At 36.5% G+C, this 21,220-nt stretch overlaps 4 protein-coding genes across 15 annotated transcripts; 2 read left to right on the top strand and 2 right to left on the bottom strand.

Annotated features, from left to right (window-relative positions):
- The first annotated feature begins 1,282 nt into the window (after nucleotides 1-1,282).
- On the top strand, nucleotides 1,283-6,516 carry LOC135146013 (uncharacterized). Of its 11 annotated transcripts, XM_064078164.1 has the most exons (21): nucleotides 1,355-1,433; nucleotides 2,008-2,105; nucleotides 2,236-2,656; nucleotides 2,843-2,918; nucleotides 3,011-3,082; nucleotides 3,412-3,484; nucleotides 3,537-3,604; nucleotides 3,657-3,864; nucleotides 4,051-4,316; nucleotides 4,369-4,486; nucleotides 4,552-4,642; nucleotides 4,691-4,926; nucleotides 5,006-5,066; nucleotides 5,125-5,286; nucleotides 5,342-5,462; nucleotides 5,516-5,616; nucleotides 5,672-5,780; nucleotides 5,835-5,882; nucleotides 5,941-6,021; nucleotides 6,070-6,130; nucleotides 6,431-6,487. In XM_064078164.1, exons 8-18 carry the CDS (start codon nucleotides 3,752-3,754, stop codon nucleotides 5,876-5,878), a joined length of 1,422 nt encoding a protein of 473 aa, XP_063934234.1. In that variant the 5' UTR covers nucleotides 1,355-1,433; nucleotides 2,008-2,105; nucleotides 2,236-2,656; nucleotides 2,843-2,918; nucleotides 3,011-3,082; nucleotides 3,412-3,484; nucleotides 3,537-3,604; nucleotides 3,657-3,751; the 3' UTR covers nucleotides 5,879-5,882; nucleotides 5,941-6,021; nucleotides 6,070-6,130; nucleotides 6,431-6,487. The 11 variants fall into 11 exon arrangements, with proteins under 11 accessions (XP_063934227.1, XP_063934234.1, XP_063934229.1 ...); XM_064078157.1 differs by adding an exon at nucleotides 1,283-1,326 and having other exon boundaries at nucleotides 1,378-1,433; nucleotides 5,672-6,021; XM_064078159.1 differs by having other exon boundaries at nucleotides 2,236-2,312; nucleotides 2,373-2,656; nucleotides 5,672-6,021.
- Nucleotides 6,465-7,401, bottom strand: LOC135146014 (uncharacterized). The gene is made up of 5 exons (XM_064078167.1): nucleotides 7,282-7,401; nucleotides 7,133-7,231; nucleotides 6,953-7,081; nucleotides 6,612-6,869; nucleotides 6,465-6,551 (listed from the first exon to the last, which is right to left on the bottom strand). The coding sequence occupies exons 3-5, from the start codon at nucleotides 6,990-6,992 to the stop codon at nucleotides 6,517-6,519; spliced, it is 333 nt and encodes a 110-aa protein (XP_063934237.1). The 5' UTR covers nucleotides 6,993-7,081; nucleotides 7,133-7,231; nucleotides 7,282-7,401; the 3' UTR covers nucleotides 6,465-6,516.
- A 3,341-nt stretch (nucleotides 7,402-10,742) lies between these two features.
- Nucleotides 10,743-12,144, top strand: LOC135146016 (ER membrane protein complex subunit 2-like). 2 transcript variants are annotated; one of them, XM_064078169.1, is made up of 8 exons: nucleotides 10,743-10,772; nucleotides 10,833-10,998; nucleotides 11,049-11,113; nucleotides 11,264-11,407; nucleotides 11,469-11,532; nucleotides 11,585-11,748; nucleotides 11,812-11,946; nucleotides 12,001-12,144. In XM_064078169.1, exons 2-8 carry the CDS (start codon nucleotides 10,860-10,862, stop codon nucleotides 12,127-12,129), a joined length of 840 nt encoding a protein of 279 aa, XP_063934239.1. In that variant the 5' UTR covers nucleotides 10,743-10,772; nucleotides 10,833-10,859; the 3' UTR covers nucleotides 12,130-12,144. The 2 variants fall into 2 exon arrangements, with proteins under 2 accessions (XP_063934239.1, XP_063934240.1); XM_064078170.1 differs by having other exon boundaries at nucleotides 10,755-10,772; nucleotides 10,850-10,998.
- A 3-nt stretch (nucleotides 12,145-12,147) lies between these two features.
- LOC135146015 (serrate RNA effector molecule homolog) lies at nucleotides 12,148-16,005 on the bottom strand. The gene is made up of 11 exons (XM_064078168.1): nucleotides 15,994-16,005; nucleotides 15,757-15,846; nucleotides 15,252-15,356; nucleotides 14,602-15,186; nucleotides 14,363-14,541; nucleotides 13,498-14,309; nucleotides 13,282-13,435; nucleotides 12,975-13,225; nucleotides 12,605-12,923; nucleotides 12,456-12,543; nucleotides 12,148-12,385 (listed from the first exon to the last, which is right to left on the bottom strand). The coding sequence occupies exons 2-11, from the start codon at nucleotides 15,834-15,836 to the stop codon at nucleotides 12,274-12,276; spliced, it is 2,685 nt and encodes an 894-aa protein (XP_063934238.1). The 5' UTR covers nucleotides 15,837-15,846; nucleotides 15,994-16,005; the 3' UTR covers nucleotides 12,148-12,273.
- Nucleotides 16,006-21,220: the final 5,215 nt, after the last annotated feature.

Below are 21,220 nucleotides of genomic sequence, written 5' to 3'. Positions count from 1 at the left end.
TTAACTTCTTAGCTTTAACTAACTCACTAATGAGAACTCCCTGGCTACTTAATTAATTTTACTACTCTCACATTATTGTAGTGTTTTTCAACAATTCGCCAAACTTTAGACACAGGTCCAATTGTCTTTTTCCTTATATACAGCGTACACTAATATCCCCTACTTGACACTCATTTCTATATAATTGCATGCAGCTCTCTCGTAAAATTTTAAATTATATCTTCAGGCAAAGGTTGAGCATAGTTTTCTTCAGATTCTTTTCTTGGTCTGGCCGCTCGTACGTATATATTAATAAGTACTTCTTAAACATAAGGAACACAACCATGGAAGTTTTTTTGCTTATCGCGTAGTTTGAAATCTATACCCAATAAAAGGGAGCCAAAGGCCAAAAAAAGGACAGCCTATGATATATGCGTTTCTTGCTAAATAATACACTAGTGAGCACGAAACCACCTGCTGCACACCAACTTCCCCCACAATTTTGGACTTTCAAAAAGTATATTAGAATTTATGAGGGCGAGGTTAGATATGCGGCCATCAAAGACTGAAAAATGAAGTCGCGTTGGTGAAAATCAAACCAATGACTTTGAGTGTGCGGTCAAAGCTCTTAATAGCAGAGCTAAGACGACAACTCCCGGTATGATTATTTTACATGTTTAATCTGTTAAAGTACAACTCCGTAATTCGAGCACATGTTAACAAACATCACATATATATACTTAATTAACTTTTTACTTAAAATATCTGAATATCGTCTAAGTTACACCAGTAATTTTATCTTATAGTTTTTAAGTCATTAATGAACCCCCATCTGCTTAGTCCCTCGCGTAAAGACACAGTAAACAAAGAACAACCAAACTTACGGATTACAAAAGTATTATACTACTTAGTTGAAGGTCTCCTTTTGAAAATTCGTGCTATCCTTTTTCACTGAATAAAGAGCTTGTGTTCGTAAATACGTCCGAACGCTGTCTTGCACTGATTTTACCCACTTTTACTTGCACTATTATTACCCTTTAAAAAATTTAGGACTTATAATATTCCATAAAACTGCGTTGGATACTAGAGTATTTGGTTTATATATTACCGTCTAAGTAGCGATTTAAAAGTACTATGATTTTTCTATCTTTATATATTGCATGATCTAAATTGTATCTATTAGAATTCATAAGGGGGAGCTTAAGTAAGCAGAGAGACGCTTGTTAGAGTTAACCTACTTTCCTCCTTATTCTTTCCGAGTTCAGGAACAGATTTCCGGCATGGCGGGAAAGCTAACGCTTGCTAATGAAACAAAGAGCGGAAAGCCCTCTCTTAAGCGGTTCTTAGGTGGAACACTGAAAAATAACGCTAACTGAAAAAAAGGCGATAGGTTCTTAGTCCGCAACCGCTATCGTCTTTTCCTTTATGAAATAATGTCAATTATCTAAGTCCAGGTATTTTTTAATAGTCTCTTAGTCTCTCCTGCAATGTATGAATCATAGTTAAATTTACGGAATCGGAGTCTACAACTTCTTTATTTAAACGACTAAAAATTTCGCACGTATGTTTTGACTTCCCACCAGGACTATCGCTAGAAATTTTCTTGCTTATTGTTTTCTGGCTATTTTTATTATCTAGCTTTACCTAAATCTGAAAAATTAAACTTAATTAAGTAATATATAAAGGAACTATAAATAATTTAATACTGTTCTATCAGATAACTTAATTTACTTGTTAAAGTTTAAAGTTTCTGTGGATTTTAAACTTAGTAAAGGAATTCATGTTTATTAAAAAAAATATATTTTAATATTGAAGCATTGTTTTTTTTTCATTTTCTTTTCATATATTAAATTTAATATTACGTATATAGTCATTGCATGTAGCGCTATTTTATATTAAATTAATTAAATTTCCGTTACACCTTTGAATTGTTTATCAATCCATTTCGATTACTAGCTAATAAAGCATTATCTTGAGAGGTTGTTAAAGAATTATGTAAGTTTACTGAATTAAGTTGTACACTCTCAGGTTTTTGCGATGCCTATAACGCTTTGGAGTGCCAAGGGAAATGTAGAGTCAACTGCCGGTTTCCATTGCAAAGAGGAAGTTCTTCTCGAAGTAGAACGGTGTTTGCTTTTATTTAAAACCGATAAAACTTTTACTTATTCTAACAGAAAGTTATCACTTCAACATTTGTAATAACTTTTGTGTCATAAACTTTATTTATTAAATAGTAAACTTTTCTACTGTTTAAAGAGTTTTAAAATTTTTTCGGTGTCAAAATCAACTGGAGCGAGCAAAAAGACTCCAAACTTGCTTCGATGCTCTCAAGAGTCTATTAGCTAATGTGCATACTATTTACTTTACTTTGTCTCTCATATTTTTTACTGCAGAACGCCAACTATTGGCTTTACCACGTTTTAAGACTTCTTCTCCTCCTCTGCAATTTTAATAATACGATTTCATTGCTCACCAAGCCTTCCACCGCGGCTTCTTCCTATATAAAGGAGGCACTTCAGAATATTTTGCTTGCTCCGAACAGCTTACACCAGTCCCATGATGTTATGAGAACTGCTAAAAATCTAGCCACATCTGAAAATTATATGAATATTGACGATTTACAACTGACACCTTCAAGTGAATCAGCCAACGAATTAGAAATAGTTTCCCTGTCCACGTGGGCCTCCTTTTTTTATTGTTTTTATTAGTGCCACATTTAGTTCTCGTGGTATATTTAATAGCGAACATCATAACTTTTTATTAGTTTGAGGCAAATGATTCTTTTCTGTATTTCTGTTATCACCCTATTGGAGGTGCTAACACTATTCTCTTGCTCTTTATTATTATATACTTTTAAACTCAGCATAATTAAAAAAAAAAAAGTTCACCGGAGAGAGCGAAACTTTAGCAAACCAGTTCAGGCATCTCGGGAAGTGCTCGTAGTATTATTATTACACATATCTATATTTTAATATTTACCTTTTATCAACTTTTTTCAGCCATTCTATAACACCTTTATACTACCTTTAAGGATAATAACCTTCCTGCTTACCGGAAGTTTCTTGATACATCGCCTACGCACCTTCTCCCGCATGATGATATCGTAATACAAAGTTTTCATATATTCACTTATTTTTAGAACAATTGCTTTGGATTTTTAAAAAAACTACATTAATATCCTGCAGTAACACTTTTAACTATTGACACTGTGTTACTTCTTCTTGATATTATATTTCTTTTATTATTGATAAAAATAATTTGAAGAGAGTAAATTCTCTAGAACCGCATTCTTTATCTATTTTATTACTTATTTTTATATAAAAAGGAGGGAAATGGTTAGTTATTATATATAATCATAATATTATTAAACCTTACCCTCTATCCTTATTAGTTTCGATTACTCACTTCACTTTACTAATTTATATTTTTAAGAATATTCTGCTTGCAAAAATAAGGTGCCCGTTTAGTCACACTCAGTCATATTTTTTGCTTAACTTCTTATCAGGTTGGATTTAACTTTTCTTACGTCTGTTCCTATTTATTTTAATACGTTTTAGATCGTTAACGACTGTCTTCTTGCTCTTGAAGGCCTCCCTGTGGTATTATTGGAGAAGACATCCAGCGGGTGAGAAATATTATAATAATAATAAAGATAGTATTAATAATTTATAACTCAGCTCTTATACGCCCCGAAAAAAGCTGGCGACTTTTGGTTTAAGTGCGGGGTGCCTTAACTTCTTTGATTTTAGAGGTTGTTGGGGCTTGGTGCCGAATGGAAAAAATTGGCGTCTTTATGAAAAGTTTATACTCGTATGACTCTGAAAAGCCTTGTTTTTCTGTGTTTTATACAAGTTTTCTGGAGGCCTTTTCCCACGCTGTACTAAGGTTGTTGCTGTTTCGAAAGAAGTTAGTTATATAATAATAGCATTTTTACTGGAGTAAGTTAATAAAATTATTACTGACTTAACTTCCTTCTTGCTATTATAAATGTTATTCATAATATATTAAAATAGTATATAAATAAACTTTTAGTAAGTTATCTAATACACTTTGCAAACCATCTAACGTTAGGTACCAACTTAAACATAAAAAGCACCTCACCGATATTTTTAACGAACTGCATCAAAATAAACAAATGAATTTTCTTTTTTTTTTCTTGCGCACTCGCGTTGTACATCGCCATATGAGAAACACGCAAGTTTTATTTAAAGTGTTGGAATCATTTCAGAATTTCATAAGCAACAGTAACAATAAAAATGATAACCAACAAAATAAATATACTGAACTTCTCATGAGCGTGCGTATCATCGATGAGCTGATTTCTTTTATTACCATAAGTAACTTTTTTTTATTTTTTATTTTATTTTTTTTTAAAAAACTTATTTATAGGCAACAGCGAAGCACATGGTGATATTGCTGGACTGTTGTATCCTCCGTTAGCACTTTACCTGATCACCATGAATAGAATTATCTTTGCTGATACTAAAATTTTTCATGGCACAGAATTGTGATACTTCTTATCTGTTGGTGCATGTCTCATCATAATTTTTTGTGTACTCTATATTTTTATAGCTTTAACAACCTGCCAAACTTTTTACTGCGCCATAAGAAGTTTTTTGTAAACGTCAAGGACTCTGTTTCCATTGCTAAAGTTATAAACGAGGTGCTTACTAGCACTTTCGTAAAAATATTACCCTAACCTTCTCATTAGGACTCTACCCCTCTTTTAAAAGAATTTGAGAACAATTTCGCTTCGACTTTTCAGCACTTTTATAAAACAACTTTTTTTTGCCCCAACGATCCCACTATTTATCCCGGCACACATTTATTTGTACAGCAACTTTCTAATTGGCTCCTGCACTGGTTTATTTCCTTGCGGAAGAAAGCTGAAAGCTTCTTTACTTCTCGTATTCAGGAACTTTTGAACTTCCACGTGCGGGCTATAAGGTGTCTCCTGTGGCCTTAACCTTTAATATTCAATGTAAATTTGCTTTTCATCTGTGCTCAATTATTTTTACGGCGATAGGTCCGTTTTCTTTATGGAAAACCCAAAATACGACCGCGTATTGGAAAGTTTTTTTCAACAAGTAAGTTTTATAGGAGTAGTGCTTCTGCCTGTTGTCCTCCGACTTCGCCTGCCCTCAGGGGGTGGTCGTTTCGTCCACAACGCAAATTCAAGAGATATTTTGCTACTCTCCTCTGAAAGAGGGCAACTTTTCCTATGACGTTTTGGGAAAGAGAGGCGTTCCCTTTCTGGAAAGAGTGCGCACAAAAACAATCCCCCCAATCTACTACATTTCTTACGAGGTAACAGCTCCCCATCGTGCTAGTATCTTATACTTATTCATGACTGTGAATATAGACGTCGTGGCCGTGTAATCTACTTATAGACGGGCCTGTTATTGACGTTTATAATCGAATATTCCAATTCCTTTTTTTAGTAAAGTACACAAAAACTTTTATTGAGCAACTTTATATAAAAGGTAATTTTTTTGTTTTCGTCTATAAAACTTCATATACTTTTATCTTTTCTAAGCCAAAGCCGTAAAGTTTACCTCGGACATGCGTTTTTTCTTATTACGAGCTCCTACCTTTTTTCAGTTTGTGATTGGTATTTGGGCCTTCATTTCGTGCTCGGTATCTCCACTGAGTAGGTATAGTTCTGCGAGAGAGCATTCATTAACCCCTTCAGGCGCAATGTTGTTTGGAGTTGACACCTTGCCTGAGTTTCGCGGAGTTGTACGACACTCACACCCAATATCTAAGTAAACTCCCTCTTTGCGGACTTTTTAGTGGACAGCGTAAGGCGATTTTTAAGTCTTGTCCGACATACTTTTTTAAATTGTGCATAAAAGCCCAACTCCAGGAATTCATTGGATATTTTAAAAAGCTTACTTGATATGGTGGAAGTGACAGTCACTATTTTTTTTTCTTAACTGTTTTTACTATGAGTACTTCTAGTCCAATAACTTTTGCGCTCAATGGAACAACGTCATTGAGACGAAGACAAAAGTGAATAAGGCGACTGTAGCAGGGATCAACGTATGGCTACTTCTGTTACGTCGTCTCTTGTTACATCACTCTTTACAGGAGTTAATTGCCAATTTTAAAAAACTTCGCGAATACTTCATTACCCGGAAGGGGCTTAACGGTATCCTTTCATTTCATTTGCTTTACAGAAGAGGCCACAACAATTCCGTTTGATATCCTGGTGAGCAGTGCAACATGCGCTGTAATTGCTTGCGTATCAGTTTATAGTTCATAATAAAGCTGTCCGCATTTAACGCCTCTTCTTAACGACTGCCATAATTCCTTTTAGTTTTTTCCCCCTCCACTTTTAGCATAAGATAACTTGAAAGACAGTTCATTATGTCAACCCTTGTATAGTTTTATATTTTATCTATGTTTTTTATTTAAACCTAATAACTGCTTACTAACAATTTCTAAACAGGCCTTGAATCTTTTGTATAAGAAACGGATCCACAGAACTCTTTCAAATGAATTCTACTTTATATAAATTTCCTTTTATTCTCTTTCCTATTTAGTGTGTACAGCAGCCTTATCTTTGTATACTGCAAACATTCAAATTGTGTTAGTTATAAAAGCCGCAACCTTTAATATATAATAATTACCGGCCGTATATAAAATATGCCCCCCTATGCAAACGACCAACCAGAACAAGGAACCATGTGTTTGCCGTTCGTTAAAGATTAACCAATTTAGGGCGACTGCTACTCCTATACTTAAAGGCTCGATAATTATATAAGCTGCCGCAGAAAGAAATTTGCGATAATAAAAAATTAGCAACTCCGTCCCAACTCTTCCGTATAGAGACAACAGCAGAGCAATTATCAAGTCTTTATGAAAAATATTCCGCTTTATAGTGCCCACTGTGTTATTAAATAAAAGAAAGATTAAATAATCTATAAACAATAAATAATTTACCAACACGAATATTAAAATATTGCCTAACCTTTTCGTATAAGCTCCTCAAATTCTCCAGTTGTAACCATGAATAAAACAAAGAATAAGGTAGAGACTACATTATTATAGTATACGTGGAGCAATAATAATTCTTGGTTAAAAAAGTTTTTTCGCCATCCTGCTCAGTAATAAATAGTGGAACTTTTAGGTTTTCACTATTATTAGTTACCAAGTACTATTAGGAGGCAAGTAGAACTATAAAATAGGACGATCCACAGGTATTCACTGGAGCCTCTCAGCTGAAAGTGTCGATCGTACTGCAAGTAGCCTGTAGGGCAATATTAAATTCTACTATCACAAATAAATTAATAAAGGAACCGAATAACCCAATAAGTGCTAGATTCAGTGAAAATAAAGTAAATTCACTCGGAAACTTATGGTCCACAAAAAAGAATCTTAAAAAAGTTACGCCAAAAGGAACGCATAATAAAGAAACCACTAACGTTTCAAAACTAAGTTGTAATCCCTGAAATAAAGGCAAGTTATTAAAAAAAATCTATTATATTGTAAACTTACCTTAATAGAAGAAATAGTAGTCGTGTTTATAACTATATAAACGAAAAAATACGAGCAATATTCTTTAAAATTAGGGCGGAATAATATTTTCCTTTGTATAAAAAATCGTGCAATGGCCGAGATGACTATTGAATGGCCTAATAGTTAAAGAGAGACGACTGTTTAAGACAGTTATGGTTTATTTCGGTACTAATTTGTATTGAATAGATTATGTAGGTATGATGGTAAGTCCTCAATATGTATTTATATGATAACAGTAGCATGAAGGGACAAAGAAATAGCCTTTTATTAAAAAAAATTAAATAAATTAAGCTTTCAAAAAGAGTGGGAGGACTTACGACGACTTAGAGAATAATGAATCGACGCAGCTAGTTCTTACTTCCATAATATAAAGTAACTGTCAACCGTTGTACGACGAAGCTAGGGGTGCGTTGTTCTGTCCCTTTTTGATAGCTAGAGAAACTCAAGCTTTTAATATAACCTAACCAGAAAGTTAAGTTACTATAACTAGTACTTCCATAGCACAGATTCAAGGAGGTTACCAACTTTAGTGTAAGCCAAGAAAGCGTGCGCAAACTTAAGCACAACCAAAAACCGGCAGCGCTCCCGCTTTATTTGCTCCGTGGTGTTCCAAGGAATTATCATTGACTCTAGGCTGTGGTGAATAACGTAGGGACCAAATATAGGCAGCGCTTCTAAGGTTATACCCTTCACACTGCATCATCTACCTGCATATTGCATTTGGTCCATTATATCTCACTCTATCACTGTTTGGCGTACAACTTGTAGTAAGTGCCTTTTCGCTTCTAGTGCAATGAAACAAACGGCTACGCCTCGTGACGAGCTGCCTTGAGTATTCGCAGTTTGTCGACTCCATCGTTCACCAGAAAACTCAGCTTAAAAATGTCTAAAAGATGTATATGGAATTCAACAGCCAGCTATGTGAGTTGTCTTCGTGGCTGGGTGCTTAGAGAGCGTTGACGTCTTTCATTTCTTTTCAGTGCAGTTCACTTTTTTTTTTTTTGCATAGACGGCTGCATGTACGGTCTTCCCTCAACCTTTCGTTAGAACCATGAGAAATGATATACCCTAGTCTTAGTTCCTTAGTGTCCTACTAAAATTGACAACGTCCCTTATTTTCCGCATGCTCAATACTTAACGCCTATCCGGTGCCTCTTTCCAGTCAATTGGTTGTTTCTTGATTTAATGAAATTGCTTTTGAAGATAAGACATGACTATTCCTTATTACTTTTCACAAATGTGATTACTTAAAAGCTTTACGCCTTTTGTAGGATGTCTTACGAACAGGATGAGCAACGAGTGCTGGCTTCATGGGACCAGTTTAGTACGTATTTGATGACGAGTCAAAAGAGGCTGATAAGGAATCAGTTGGCAAGGGGTACTCCCGTTGTTCAGAATAACAAACGGGATCCACAAGACGCAAATAATGTCAGATGGTTTAACGTAAGAACACGTTCAAGATAATATAATTATCCCTCTTCCCGGGTTGAAAAATTGCAAAAAAACCTACGCATGATTCTGGAGTCTTGGTCTTTATTTTTCACAGACGAGATGCTGAAACATATGAAAATAAAAACGTGAAACTGCTGTCAGTATCACAATCATATAATGCTGCAAACCCAATATTTGGTAAAACCAACAAATATAACAGAACTGAAAACAGTACAAGGCATACTTTATTTAACTGCATTGTATAAAGGTAACAGGCAGGAATCTGGTAAATTTTTGGTGTATGCATGGCAGAGGGGTAGAGTCACCTTGTCAAAACAAAGTTTAAATATATATTATTACATCCCATGCGTATGATAATATTTATAATAGATCTCTACGACTGAAATTAACAAAATTTTGTGGTAATTAGAGCCATTTATGACAAAAAATTTTATTGAATAATGTCAGAACTTTTATACCCCTAGTGAGTATCTCACATAGAGGAAACATTGGAAGCATTTTGGTAGAGTTTCATTTTTGGTATATTCTCAACAAACCGTCGAAGTATGGTCTTAAAGTTTTTTTGCTCTTGATAGTGCAAAAACTTTTTGCGAAAACATGGAGGTTTATGTAGAAATGCAACCAAAAGGACCTTAATAAAGAAGTAATTCTCCTTCTAACGTGGTAAAACGATCACGTTTGAAAACTGATTTACCTGCTGCCCATTGGTGATGGAATTATTAGGTGATTACCATCTTATTCATGTATGCACGATAAAAAAGATAGACACATTCCTCGAAATTTATTGAGCAATATATAGTTTTTATTTGCATTTTCAACCTTAATGAGACTGTTTCATGCTCTTGAAAAATATAGTGGTAATTCTGTTTTCTACGCTACGTCACACCGATTAATATATTCTGCAAAGTTTAGGTAAGCAACTTTTAGAAATATAAAATTTTATAACATAAGGGAGGGGTGGATACGCTTGATGAACTATCTGCGAATTATAATGTCGCGAGAAATAGCCAATGGAGGACAAAGATACCTTTTTATCTTCTAATTAACACAGCATGTGTCAATGCGCAGACAATATATAAAAAAAACCCAAAGATTATGGTATGGATGGCAATCATTTGTGAATAGTTAGATAGGTCATGAATATAGGACTTTAAAAATAAGCCAGAGCAACCCTCGAATTCGTCGCGTTTTACGCCCGCATGCACCGAGATATCGGAGGACCTTAGGCTAAGAGATATAAAACATGTTCCAGAGGTTTAAAATGTTTTGTGCAAAAGACAAAAACCTTTATATCTGTAGGTGCCATAGCCCCATACGTCTAGATCATGCAAATTTGTACCTTAGAAGTTTTGCTGTCTTTGAATAATCATAGGTATTACATTTTTTATCATATTTCAATGCGGTTTTTATACTTTTTTAGTATTTCTGTTGTTATATAATAGAGTTAGATTTCTTAAAACTGTACATAAATATTTTGTACGATTTTTAAAATCCAGTGGGCGCTCTTTATACGGGAAAAAATCTGTTAATTGAAAGAACGTCGGTGTGTAAAATATTTAGTGTTTTAGCTTTAAAGTAAAAGTCCCTATTCCCTGATACAGGTAGAAAATTTATTTATAAAAGGCAGAGATAATTATTGAAAAATAAAGAAACTATTATTTTTCTTATTTTAGTTGGGGGGGGGGGGTTCTCATATCCCATAACAGTAATGGTGCCACTATTTTTTTGCACACTAATGAAGGGTTAAACAAGGTTTAGCAGACTTAGCAACCACGTTACCCCTGCGGTCTGCCTGCGCTCTTCTTTACCGTTGACCTAAAGTTTGTTTATAAAAATGTTTACTTTGGTACTGCCCATTTTTCATTCATTCATTCTCATAGGTTAATTACATATGCAGATAATTTAGTATGCCTGCGATAAAATCAATGAAAGAGAGCAGTCGGTTGTTACTCGAATGGATGCGCCTTAACATTAGACGTAGTGAGGAAGTCTGTGAACTTGCGGAGCCCCTTTTACTCAACATACCAAAATGTTTTGGCAATAAAGGTAGTAAGACATTTAGAAAATTTTCTTTATATTGTTTTTTCTGTTTTTAGTTTGGCTAATTTACGAATACGTTTATATTGCCGCGATTGATTGCAATCATCAACGACTTATCAAGGTATTCCGTAATTGCCTCAACTTTTATTGAAAGTTTTTTATTATATAAACAAATAGATTTAAGTTTGTTCGTTGTTCTATTTATACTTTAACATTAGATTATTGTTGATTTTTATTAGTTTATTCATAGTATAACGTTAAAATTATATAGATTTGCTGGGAGGAGTTAAACAAAAAATTTTCCAATTCCTCGAGGGTTCTAATATTAAAGGGTTTTAAGTTTGAGATGTTCGGAGAATATGAAGAAGCTATTCAACTTTACGATCAAGTATTAAAAGATGATGAATCTAACGAGGTACAATTAAAAATACCTTTTATTAATGTTAGTATTTGAAAACCTTTTTCTTATGTATAAGCGAGCTTTAAAAAGAAAAATAGCTATTTATAAAGCACAAGGCAATAACTGCAAAGCAGTCGAAGGTGCTAACACGTGTTAACACAGCGCGCTCTGCCTAGATATTTTCTTCTCAAGGACTGGTTGAATACCTGGATACTTACCAGACGGACTACGAGGCCTGGCTGCAATTAGCCCAGCTGTATATCCAGCAGCTCAGATTCGACTTTGCGGCCTTTTGCCTTGAGGAAGTCATCGCCGGAGCCCCTTATTACGATGGCTACTTCGTTTACTACGGAGAGGTGGGCTCCGTGTGCCGCTTGCTTGCGCTTTATACTAAGAAAGAAGCATGCGTGCTCTGTTAGATCCTCTACGCCCAGACAAGAACCAATGAATATACCGGAAAAGCTGAGGAAAAGCTTATATTGGCCAAGAAATACTTTCTTAAGGCACTGGAAATGAATCCCAGCAACTTAAGAGCGCTGTATGGGGTTTTAATGGTGGAATCTCATTGCGTGACTACATAACGATCTACGTTAAACAATTTTTTATAGGTTGTCGCAAACTTAAACTCTCTTGGCATTTGCACCGAAGGGATGCAAGATTTCGTCAAACACAAATTCAGTGCAGTATACCAGAAATCAGAGCTACTGCCTTATCTTAGCGGGCTTCTCTCATTTTAAAAAACTAGAACTTAATAGTTTCTATAATAACTTTATTATAAGTAACTAACGAATGCAGTATATATATAACTTCTGAAATAAAGGGCGACTTTTACGTGCGCCCAGCGATGATGTAGTCTACAAGCAACCAGTAACATAAGCATTCTACTCTTCGGGCTGGTTAATAACCCCGCGGTAGTCAACGACGTCATCGGACACGGGCGCGTCCAAGTCAACATAGCGCTTTATATTTTGCTGGCGGGGATCCTCTACTACGCTACAGTATAGAAAAAAAACTCTTACAACGATGTATATGTAAAAAGCAAAAAAAAATGAGATTCTAGAACCCTGGTGGAGGCAGGCGTACATGTCGATGGCGGTTGGAAAAGGCTCGTTGTCCATATGCGTCATAATGCGCCTCTCTCCCGTGGTAGCCTGAGAAACCCAGTTAGCAGTCGAGCATCCCACAAAATGGCCGCCAGGGCGACGTACTTACCACCACGATAAGGATTTCGACTAAAGGGAACGGCGCTGAATACGGGCCTTTGAAACCGATTCGCCGGGTGTGGATAGTAAGGCGAGGGGTAATGCAGGGCTCCAGCCAAAGCGGGTCCTGAGTACTGCTTGAGGCGCCCATAGGGCCCTGCATAGGACTGAACCATAAAGGGGCTGTATGGTGGATAGAAGCTGACTGGTGGCGCCACACTGCCCATGCCCGCAATGAAGGGGGCGTATGGGTAAACAGAGTAGTACTTGGGGGCAAAAACGTTAGAGGGACGGCAAGGATCCAGTACGAAATTATTGAAGCGCAGAGTCTGATGCAAAAACGGTAAAAAACAGAAAGGCGAAGTCAAAGCACAGCCCACCTTGTTTCGATGCTCGATAAGATCCGAACTGTGCCGATAGGGGATGTGCCTCTCCACATACTCGTAGCCTTTAAAGCATTTTCCACAAATGGCGCATTTGAATTTTTCTTTTTCCAGCTTCATTATTTTTGAGTCTAGGAAGTTCTTTTCCTCTTCTTCGCAGTCCTTGTAACCCAAAGGCGTGGCCTCCTCTACACTCAATTTAGGTTTCATGATTCTTGCAAAAGCCTCATCCGCTATTTTCTCCCAGTCTGCAGTCATACAAATAAGACGAGGCAATAAATATAAACTAAGACATCCTCTGCACCGGTGCGGTACTGATAATGCCCAGGACTGCCTGAGAGCCTCACGTGTACATCCCCGCACTGGTGGCGCAGCTCTTCCACGCTGTCGCATACATATCCTGAAAAGTAACAATAACAGTGGACCGCGCGAAGATAGATAACCAAACGGTCAACAGCCTGTTGTTAGGTGGTTAAAGTTAAATCCACCTGATGGAGGCTACATCTTTGATCTTGTTAACCTTTAATACGTCGGTCAAAGAGTTTTCATCGGCGGGTCCCTGGCGCAGTAGCCCATTGTAAACTGCTGCATCCACTTGTCTTGAGTCGTTAAAGTGCTCACAAAGAGAACAGAGCTGCTTCAGATCTTTCCTACTACGTTCCAGGTCCGGCTGAGAGTAAGTCCGTATCCTGTTCAGTCTGTTCCTGCGGTTAATTGTGCAGCGTAGGAAAAAGTAATGAGTCTCCAGAGCATTGCTGCCCTCTTCAGGGCTTTTGCCAGAGTTTTCAGTGGGAAAAGGAATGGCGAGATTGTTAACTCTGTTGCAGGCCTCTAGAATAGACTTTTCCTCGTGGGAAACGGTGGAGTCGAACGTCACCCAGACCATGCGGTAAAACTTGCGAATCGGTAGGGGAGCCGAAAAGGACAAGTCGATGAACGGGATATTGTTCTCAAGAAGACATGCGCGAATTTGATGGGGCGATATAACGGGAGGAACGGGCTTTATGAATCCGATGGGTTCGTGAATGTTGTACAGCTTCATAATAAAATCGTTGTTATAGAATTCCTTTCCGTTGCCCTTCTTCTTTGAGGGCTTTCCTTGAGAATTTTCCTCTTCCTCTCCCGCTTCTCGAACTTCCTCTGTTTCTCCTAATTCCTTTACAGTATCATGAGACTCTTCTCTACTTTCCTCCACCACATTCACTTCAGATGTGACTGCATTTCCCTCGCGGTTGCACTTCGAGCGTTCAATGGACTGCTGAATGGTTTCTATAGTTTCCCCGCGTTTGAGTCGAACATCGATTTCAAGCAATTCGTTAGTTCTATTCCTCACTGCATATATATTAGCACAAACGTACAAATAAATAAATATCCTATATATTTACCTTTTGACAAGAATTTTAATACGTTGAGGGTGTTCAGGCTATCTAAACTTAACACATCCTCCTCAAAATCGCAGGCGTCGGTTAAGAATTCCCGGAGTGCCTGAAGGCGAAAACTAACCATAGCTGAGAGTTCCGCATTGGCCTTCTCAATTTGCTCGGGATCGTATTTGTCTTTAAACCTTCAGTAAATATCATAACATAAGTGAGCAGCATGAAAGCTGCTTCTGCAGAAGACTAACCAATCCTGCTCTGCATGCTCCTCGTAAAATTCAAGTATAGCCGATTTCGCAAAGTTGTTTTTATACTCGGTGTATCGCTTAGCAGCCGCAGATTCTTCTACATCGTTATTAAGGGTTCCAATAAACTGCTGGAAGGTCATCATACTCCCCCCACCAGCGTGCACATCTGTGGAGTTCCCATCGTAAAATTCCCCGTCATAATCATAATCTAAAAAACTGCCAGAAGGTCGTCGCTCTTTGTGCAAATCAGTGTATCGTCTGGCATTCTCAAAGTCCTCTCGGTGGTAAGCATCATTATACCAAAAGTCGCTCGACCGATAATGTTTATAATGGCGACCGTAGCCTCTATCATAACCTAAACTACGATAACGAAGATCGGGATCCCTCTCATCCTCGAAACTTTCCCTTCGGCTATAAGTCTTATGTCTCGAATCACCATAGACATCGTGATCGTAGTAACTAGAATAAGTAAGGGGATAGTCCTTTTCATTTTTATCCTTGCGTCTGGAGTCACGAAGAGTGCGCCCAAAGGGATCGTACTCGGCTTTTACCTTTTTACTTTGTCTGTAAGGTGAGTACTTGTGTCTGGAAGCACGACAATATTATTTATTACGCTTACCTTTCTATATACAATATAATATAAAAGAAACCTTTCTCTGTGTTTAACTGGGCTACGGCTTCGTGAACGTGTACAGGAGCGCGACACGGATCGAGAGCGTGCTTTTATAGTTTTTCTTTCCCTCGATCGGGATCTTCTAAATTAAACGCGTTGTTAACCAATTAATTAAACGTAATTTTAAAGCCAAAGTTCATAATATAAAAAATTATAACACTCGTCTAAAAGACTTAATAATATAAGAAGGTTAAATAGCCAATAATTACCTGATTATTACCACCAGGAAAACAAAAAGAACTTACGTAACTAACTACTATACATTGTATAATTTAATTTATTTCACATATTCTTGCTTCTAAAAAAGTAATTTTTTTATTCCATTTTAACCTTTAGTTAAATTATAGTATAAAGATAATTAAAATAAAAAAGATGGTGGGGTTTATTGCGGGGGGTTTTCAAAAAAGAAAATAATAAATCCAAGAAAATGGCTTCCAAGTTATTTTATCAGCCTGAAGAAAAGTTCTAATTCGATTTCCTACCTAGATGGAGAACGACTAAGGTATCTCCTTTTGCGATCGTCCTGCTTATCATGATGTCCAAGAGGCGAATAACCACGCATCCCAGAAAGTCTTAAAAAAAATTAATAGGTAAAAAATTGGTTATATATTTTTTATTTCGTGGTAAAAATAAAGTTATTACGCAATCATGACCAAAACAGGACGGCAGGATATATAAAAAGCTAAGGAAGAAGGAAGTAAAAAACCACATGGAGCTACCGAGGCCACAAAAAACTGTTCAGCCTCCGGACGCCGGACTACGCAAAAATATACTGAGTCCTTCCCCAAGGACATAATATTGGAAGGTTCGTTCGGAACATGGGGGCTTCAACACACGTGGATAATTCTCGATGCTAACCACCTTTTAAAGGCATAAGCGCGCTTCCACGCAGCAAAAGATACCTCGCTCTACGAATGTTAACTCTACACAGTCGCTTAAAAGACTACTAGAAGCGGTCCGCATTTTTTAATTTCATTTTCTTATTCTTCGCATTTTATGTGACCCAGTCGGTCAATCTTCACTCGTAGGTTCTCACAGAAGCTAGTCGTTGACAGCTTATAGTCAAATAAATGCAGTTTTATCTAACTGTGCTTTCTGGTTGATACCGTTTAGGGGAAGTCGCTTGCGCAAGCTGTATACGTAATTCGTTATTGAGTAATGTGAGTTTTAATCATAGCTCAGTGGTTAGAGCATTGAGTCATTAAACCCATGCCGCGGGTTGATACCTGTCGGTGTAGTTCACTTTTATAGCTGTAATAATTAAGTGTAAGCCCTCTTTTTTTAAAGCAATATTTGACAGTAAAATGGCACAGGGAGTTATATGGATAAATTTAAGCACATCGCATAGCCATTTAAAAGAAAACCAGGTGTGCAGTTTGTAAGGTCAAGTTTCCGTATTAAACTCAGTCTACGCTTTCTTATAGTAAATAAAACGGGGCCTATTACCTTTATATTGAAGGTTTTATCCACGAAAAAGTTGTTGCTGCGTAAAGTTCTCTTACCAAATTAATTTGGTAAGTATTCAAACTTTATAATTCAAGCAAACTGATTGAAAAAGGGCTTTGGCTTCATTGGTTGGGGAATTCAAAGAATAAGCAGTATAGGTTAGAAGCATTTTAATGGTAAAACAGGGTTTAAGATAGCTTGCTAAACTTAACTTCTTAACCTTTAGCACCGAACAGCTAAGTTCTAGTTCACTCTAGAAGAGCTTATTTTATAAAGTTAAATTTGAGGTTTCTTAACGGTCATGAGACTTTTGAACTTTATAAGTGAATTTAGTAATTTTACATTAAAAGCTCAAGGCATTTCAACGTTAGGGAACTAACTGTATTAAATGGCAATTGTAAATAAATAAATGTGGTGAATAGGGCACTCTCTCTACTGAAAAGCTGACAACTTGGGAGCTCTGACTTTTAGCAAAAAGCTATGAGAAAATTTCACTCATAAATGGATACTACCAGGTTGAAGGATTATAGCGGTTTTCGTCGCACTTAATTAATTTTGTGGAGTCCTGGCTAGAAATTTTTACCTTTCCACAGCCCTTTGAGAAAGTCATAATTTCCAGTTAAAAACACATAATACCTTTTATCGATGCGTGTCCTTCTACGAACGTTAAACCCAGCACATACAAGGACCGTTAAGGAAGCAAACTGCCACGAGCACCTGAAGAGCGCAGGGTATCGCCGTCCGCCTGTCGCTCCTTTATTTTAGAGCTATAGTAAGAGCTGGATGCAGAATATATATACATATTTTATATCTACTTCTCTCAAGCTGTGAGTATATGTAGTCGAAGATTAGTGGTATTTTCTCCTATTCAAATCCATTGAGGGAGCGGCGCGATATACTTATATATACTGGTAAAGAACACTATTTAAAGATAATTTAAGTTCAAACACGGAAGCTAAAAGTTGTTGGTGCTAGTAATATCTTAACAAAAGGCAGTTAAGACAGTCGCATGGGGGTTTACCAAATTTTCGTAGCACTTTAAACAATTATTGTACCTTTCTAGTATCTGTGTAATGACCTACTTACAGACTTTGGAGCTGTCCCTTTAGTTAGATAATAAAATAGGGATTTCTATGATAATGACTACTAAAAAAATTGTTTTTTGGACTGGCGTTTTTATGCTCACTGACTAGGTCCTCGTATAGTTTCCTTGGTTGGCTTCTTTAGTGTCTTAAATATTAAAGGAAATTTAACTGACTCGGTTCACTTTCATAAGATCTTATTAACGTCAAAATAGTGGGCGCTGTGGTAGTACCTAGTTTTACTTTAGCGTAAAGTACTTAGCTTGAAGTAATTAGCTCGCTTTCTCTTATTATGGATCCCTCCGTCAAAACTTGTCATTAAGAACAGATACTAATTTCACCTAAATTTTTTTAATAACTTGCTAATTATAAAGAGTGACTTGCAGCAGGTGCATCGAGGAACAATAGTATTGTTTAATACTATACATATTCACCAGCTCCTTGCTTGCTTTTAGTTAAAATCTCTCATTATGTTCAACTCTGCCCTGAAGCTAGTATTTGGTCCTTTTGATAGTATGGTCCATAAATTCTTCCCCTATTTTAAAAAAATGAAAGGATTTTTGTAAATACTATATCTCAATAGCTTGTGAAACAAATTTCAATCGTTTATCTGTTCAAACGACAAAGTAAAGGTCCACTAAGTGGCGTCGTGTTTAAAATTTTTTCTAATTGTTTGGCTTGAAGTAAGATCAGTGATAAAGTTTATCACTAAAGAGGGCGTTACAGAAATTAAGCAATGTTTGGATAACGTTTATAGTAATTCTTCGCCATCATTCCACAGTAAAAGAATGGTTAAAACTTTTCCGTTTAGGAAGATTCTGTCGAAAATGTTCCACGTCGAGATCGTCCAGCAGAAGCGGCCAAGAAAAAGTGGTACTAGGTGATCGCCGTTTTAATACCAAAGAACTGACAGAATCTACCCCAATATTTCGAAAACGACGGTTATTCTAATTCTTCGCAACCATTTTTAATGAGAAAGGTAAGCGCAGATTGGGTGCCCAAACTACTCACTCCACTTCAAAAACATAAACGAGTGTATTGCTGTCGCGAATTTTTTAAAGCTTGTCACGATAATGAGAATGATGTAATTGAGTTCATTAGTTACTGGAGACGAAGTCATGGTTCTTTATTATGATCCTTAATCGAGAAGAGAATCAATGAAGTGGCGTCGTAGGAGTAAAACCACCAAAAAAAGCAAGATTTTTATCCACAAAAAAAGTTATGGTCTGATGGTGGATTCTAAAGAGAGGAACACCACCGTAAATGGGATGTACTACGCAAGTTGATTACATAACTGCTTGTTGTCAACAAGGGAAAACAGCTTGGAATACTTAGTCGAGATGTGAGTCTCTGCACCACAGTGCTCTTGCTAAAGCTGCAGTTCGTGAGCGTGGCTTTATTAAACTGAACCATGCACTTAAAAATCCAGGCTTGGCCCCCAGCGACTATTTACTTCTTGCAAAACTGAAATTGGATTTATGGGGAGGAGATTTAACAAAGATAGTTAAGAAAATGAGCCGTTTATGCACATTATTAAAGACAAAAATACAGACTATATTTATGGGAGGTTTAAAAAAGTTAATTTACCGATATAATAAGGGTGTTGAAAAGCGAGGAAATTATTGAAAAATAATAAAAGATTTGTTCTCACATCCTTAGGCCGGGAACTTATGAACTGTATTATATATATATGGTTAAACAAGAAAGCCTCAAAGGGTGTCTCCTATCTGGCGAGGAGCATAACCGGGGAGGCCTGGCTGGCAGTGGTGCTGGCCGGCGTCTCCAGGTGGTCTTGGGCCTGTGCCTAACCACCTCTCCCGGTGGTTATTTTTAGCGACTTTGACCACACTAGGCCGAATGGCGGGAGTCCGGGTCAGATATTTACCACTTTTTCAGCCCTTATGTGCAGTTTTTATAACACTCTAAAGAGCATAAACTGGTGGGTCACCGTGCTCCAATCCCCTGCAGAAGATAGAATTCAGATTAAGGGGCTAAAAGGTCTCAAGAAGACCGGCCCTAGAGTGGCAGTGCTTAAAAAAAAAAGAACGCCAGAATAGGAATAATTCTTGGAGGCCTCCAGAAAGCCTAAAACCGTCGTTCGTTGGTGGCCATCTTCTGAGCATTATTGAAGCTTTTAACACTACGTTTGTTTAAAAAAAATTGATATGTTAACCTGTTAAAATATAATAGTTTGACCTTAGCGACTGACGGCATGCAGACTCTAAAAACCGTCTAACGACATTTATATAAGAACAAGGAAAAGAGACCAGCAAATGTAAAGAAAAAACTTACAACTTTATTGAATAATTAGGATTAATATACATGTGTATTGCCTCCAATAAAAGCGCACTAATGCAGTACTACCATGCAAAACAAGCAAGGATACAAACCTGAAAAATGTTTGATTTCATTTTAACCTACTCCTTCGGGAGGACACCTCTCGTAGTGATCTATGCTCTACCATTAAAGAGGTGGTTAAAACTTAAGTTCTGAACCCTCTTAAACGAAGCTTAGTATGCAAGTAATATTGTGTTCATGTCCCTACTTACTGACTGAAAAAAATTTATTATTATCATACGCGTAGGTTGATCCCCATAAAAACCACATATAACAAAAAAAGAAACAGCTATCCTCAGGAAACATGAACAGGAGTTATAACCAAAAAAATGAATTAGGAAAATCTGACAATAAGCACGTGTACTATAATACGCTGGCAGAGGTAGTAACTGAACAAGAGTTAAATAAAAATCATGCGTAAAAAACGGTTTCTCCTTTTTAGCTGCACACAAAATTTAGTAGATTTTTCTCAATCACTTTGTAATCCTTTATGTAAGGGGGTGTACAGAAAGGCTTGAGCAAGATAAAAATACCTTTCAAAATTTATAACTCATTGGTACAAGAACTGTTATTTAACATAATTTGACTAATTTTTTTTTTACTAAATTTGCTTTCAGCTAATTGTTCAGTTATTCGTTTTAACATATCACTTTAATATTAATAATTTTAGTTGTATATCGCTCACATGTAGAAGGTAAGCAAGTCTAATAACTTTAGACCTAACTTTAAACGTTGCAATCTTATTCAATATATAATTGAATGAAAAAACAACTTCTTTTTATTTTAGAGTAATAGTTTCCTATATGTTGTTAAAGACCCTAACGCTCGTTTTCAACAGGTTAAAAATTAAAATAAAGAAGTCCAGTATAATTCAATTTTTATAAGGCCTTATGAAGAACTGTCACTCTATGCAGTTGTAACGATGGAAGTAAAGGCAACAAAGTGTAAACTTGCAACGATCCTACAAACCAGCGGTCAACGGCTAGTCATTGCTTATAATGAAACTTACTTTATTCTATAAAAAACTTAACGGCATATTAGTGCGTACAAGCAGACGTACAAGTTGTATTAAAAAACTTAA

The sequence above is a fragment of the Zophobas morio genome, unplaced genomic scaffold, assembly GCF_036711695.1.
Source record: "Zophobas morio isolate AGI-343-1 ecotype UQ-CSIRO unplaced genomic scaffold, CSIRO_AGI_Zmor_V1 ptg000205l, whole genome shotgun sequence".
Lineage (NCBI taxonomy): Eukaryota > Metazoa > Arthropoda > Insecta > Coleoptera > Tenebrionidae > Zophobas > Zophobas morio.
This window is presented reverse-complemented; position numbering and strand designations above follow the sequence as displayed.

Coding starts and splice junctions, on each gene's coding strand:
- LOC135146013 (XM_064078157.1), top strand. CDS start 3,752: ATGGAAAAAATTGGCGTCTTTATGAAAAGTTTATACTCGTATGACTCT. Junction 4,487..4,551: donor ATTTTTCATGGCACAGAATT/GTGATACTTCTT, acceptor ATATTTTTATAG/CTTTAACAACCTGCCAAACT. Junction 5,287..5,341: donor TCTACTACATTTCTTACGAG/GTAACAGCTCCC, acceptor CTGTGAATATAG/ACGTCGTGGCCGTGTAATCT.
- LOC135146014 (XM_064078167.1), bottom strand. CDS start 6,992: ATGGTTACAACTGGAGAATTTGAGGAGCTTATACGAAAAG. Junction 6,870..6,952: donor TGAGGAGCTTATACGAAAAG/GTTAGGCAATAT, acceptor TTAATAACACAG/TGGGCACTATAAAGCGGAAT. Junction 6,552..6,611: donor GCATATTTTATATACGGCCG/GTAATTATTATA, acceptor GAATGTTTGCAG/TATACAAAGATAAGGCTGCT.
- LOC135146016 (XM_064078169.1), top strand. CDS start 10,860: ATGCCTGCGATAAAATCAATGAAAGAGAGCAGTCGGTTGTTACTCGAA. Junction 11,114..11,263: donor ATCATCAACGACTTATCAAG/GTATTCCGTAAT, acceptor AAAATTATATAG/ATTTGCTGGGAGGAGTTAAA. Junction 11,947..12,000: donor CGCTGTATGGGGTTTTAATG/GTGGAATCTCAT, acceptor AATTTTTTATAG/GTTGTCGCAAACTTAAACTC.
- LOC135146015 (XM_064078168.1), bottom strand. CDS start 15,836: ATGCGTGGTTATTCGCCTCTTGGACATCATGATAAGCAGGACGATCGC. Junction 13,436..13,497: donor CTTTGACCGACGTATTAAAG/GTTAACAAGATC, acceptor ACCTAACAACAG/GCTGTTGACCGTTTGGTTAT. Junction 12,544..12,604: donor TCGAAATCCTTATCGTGGTG/GTAAGTACGTCG, acceptor TGGGTTTCTCAG/GCTACCACGGGAGAGAGGCG.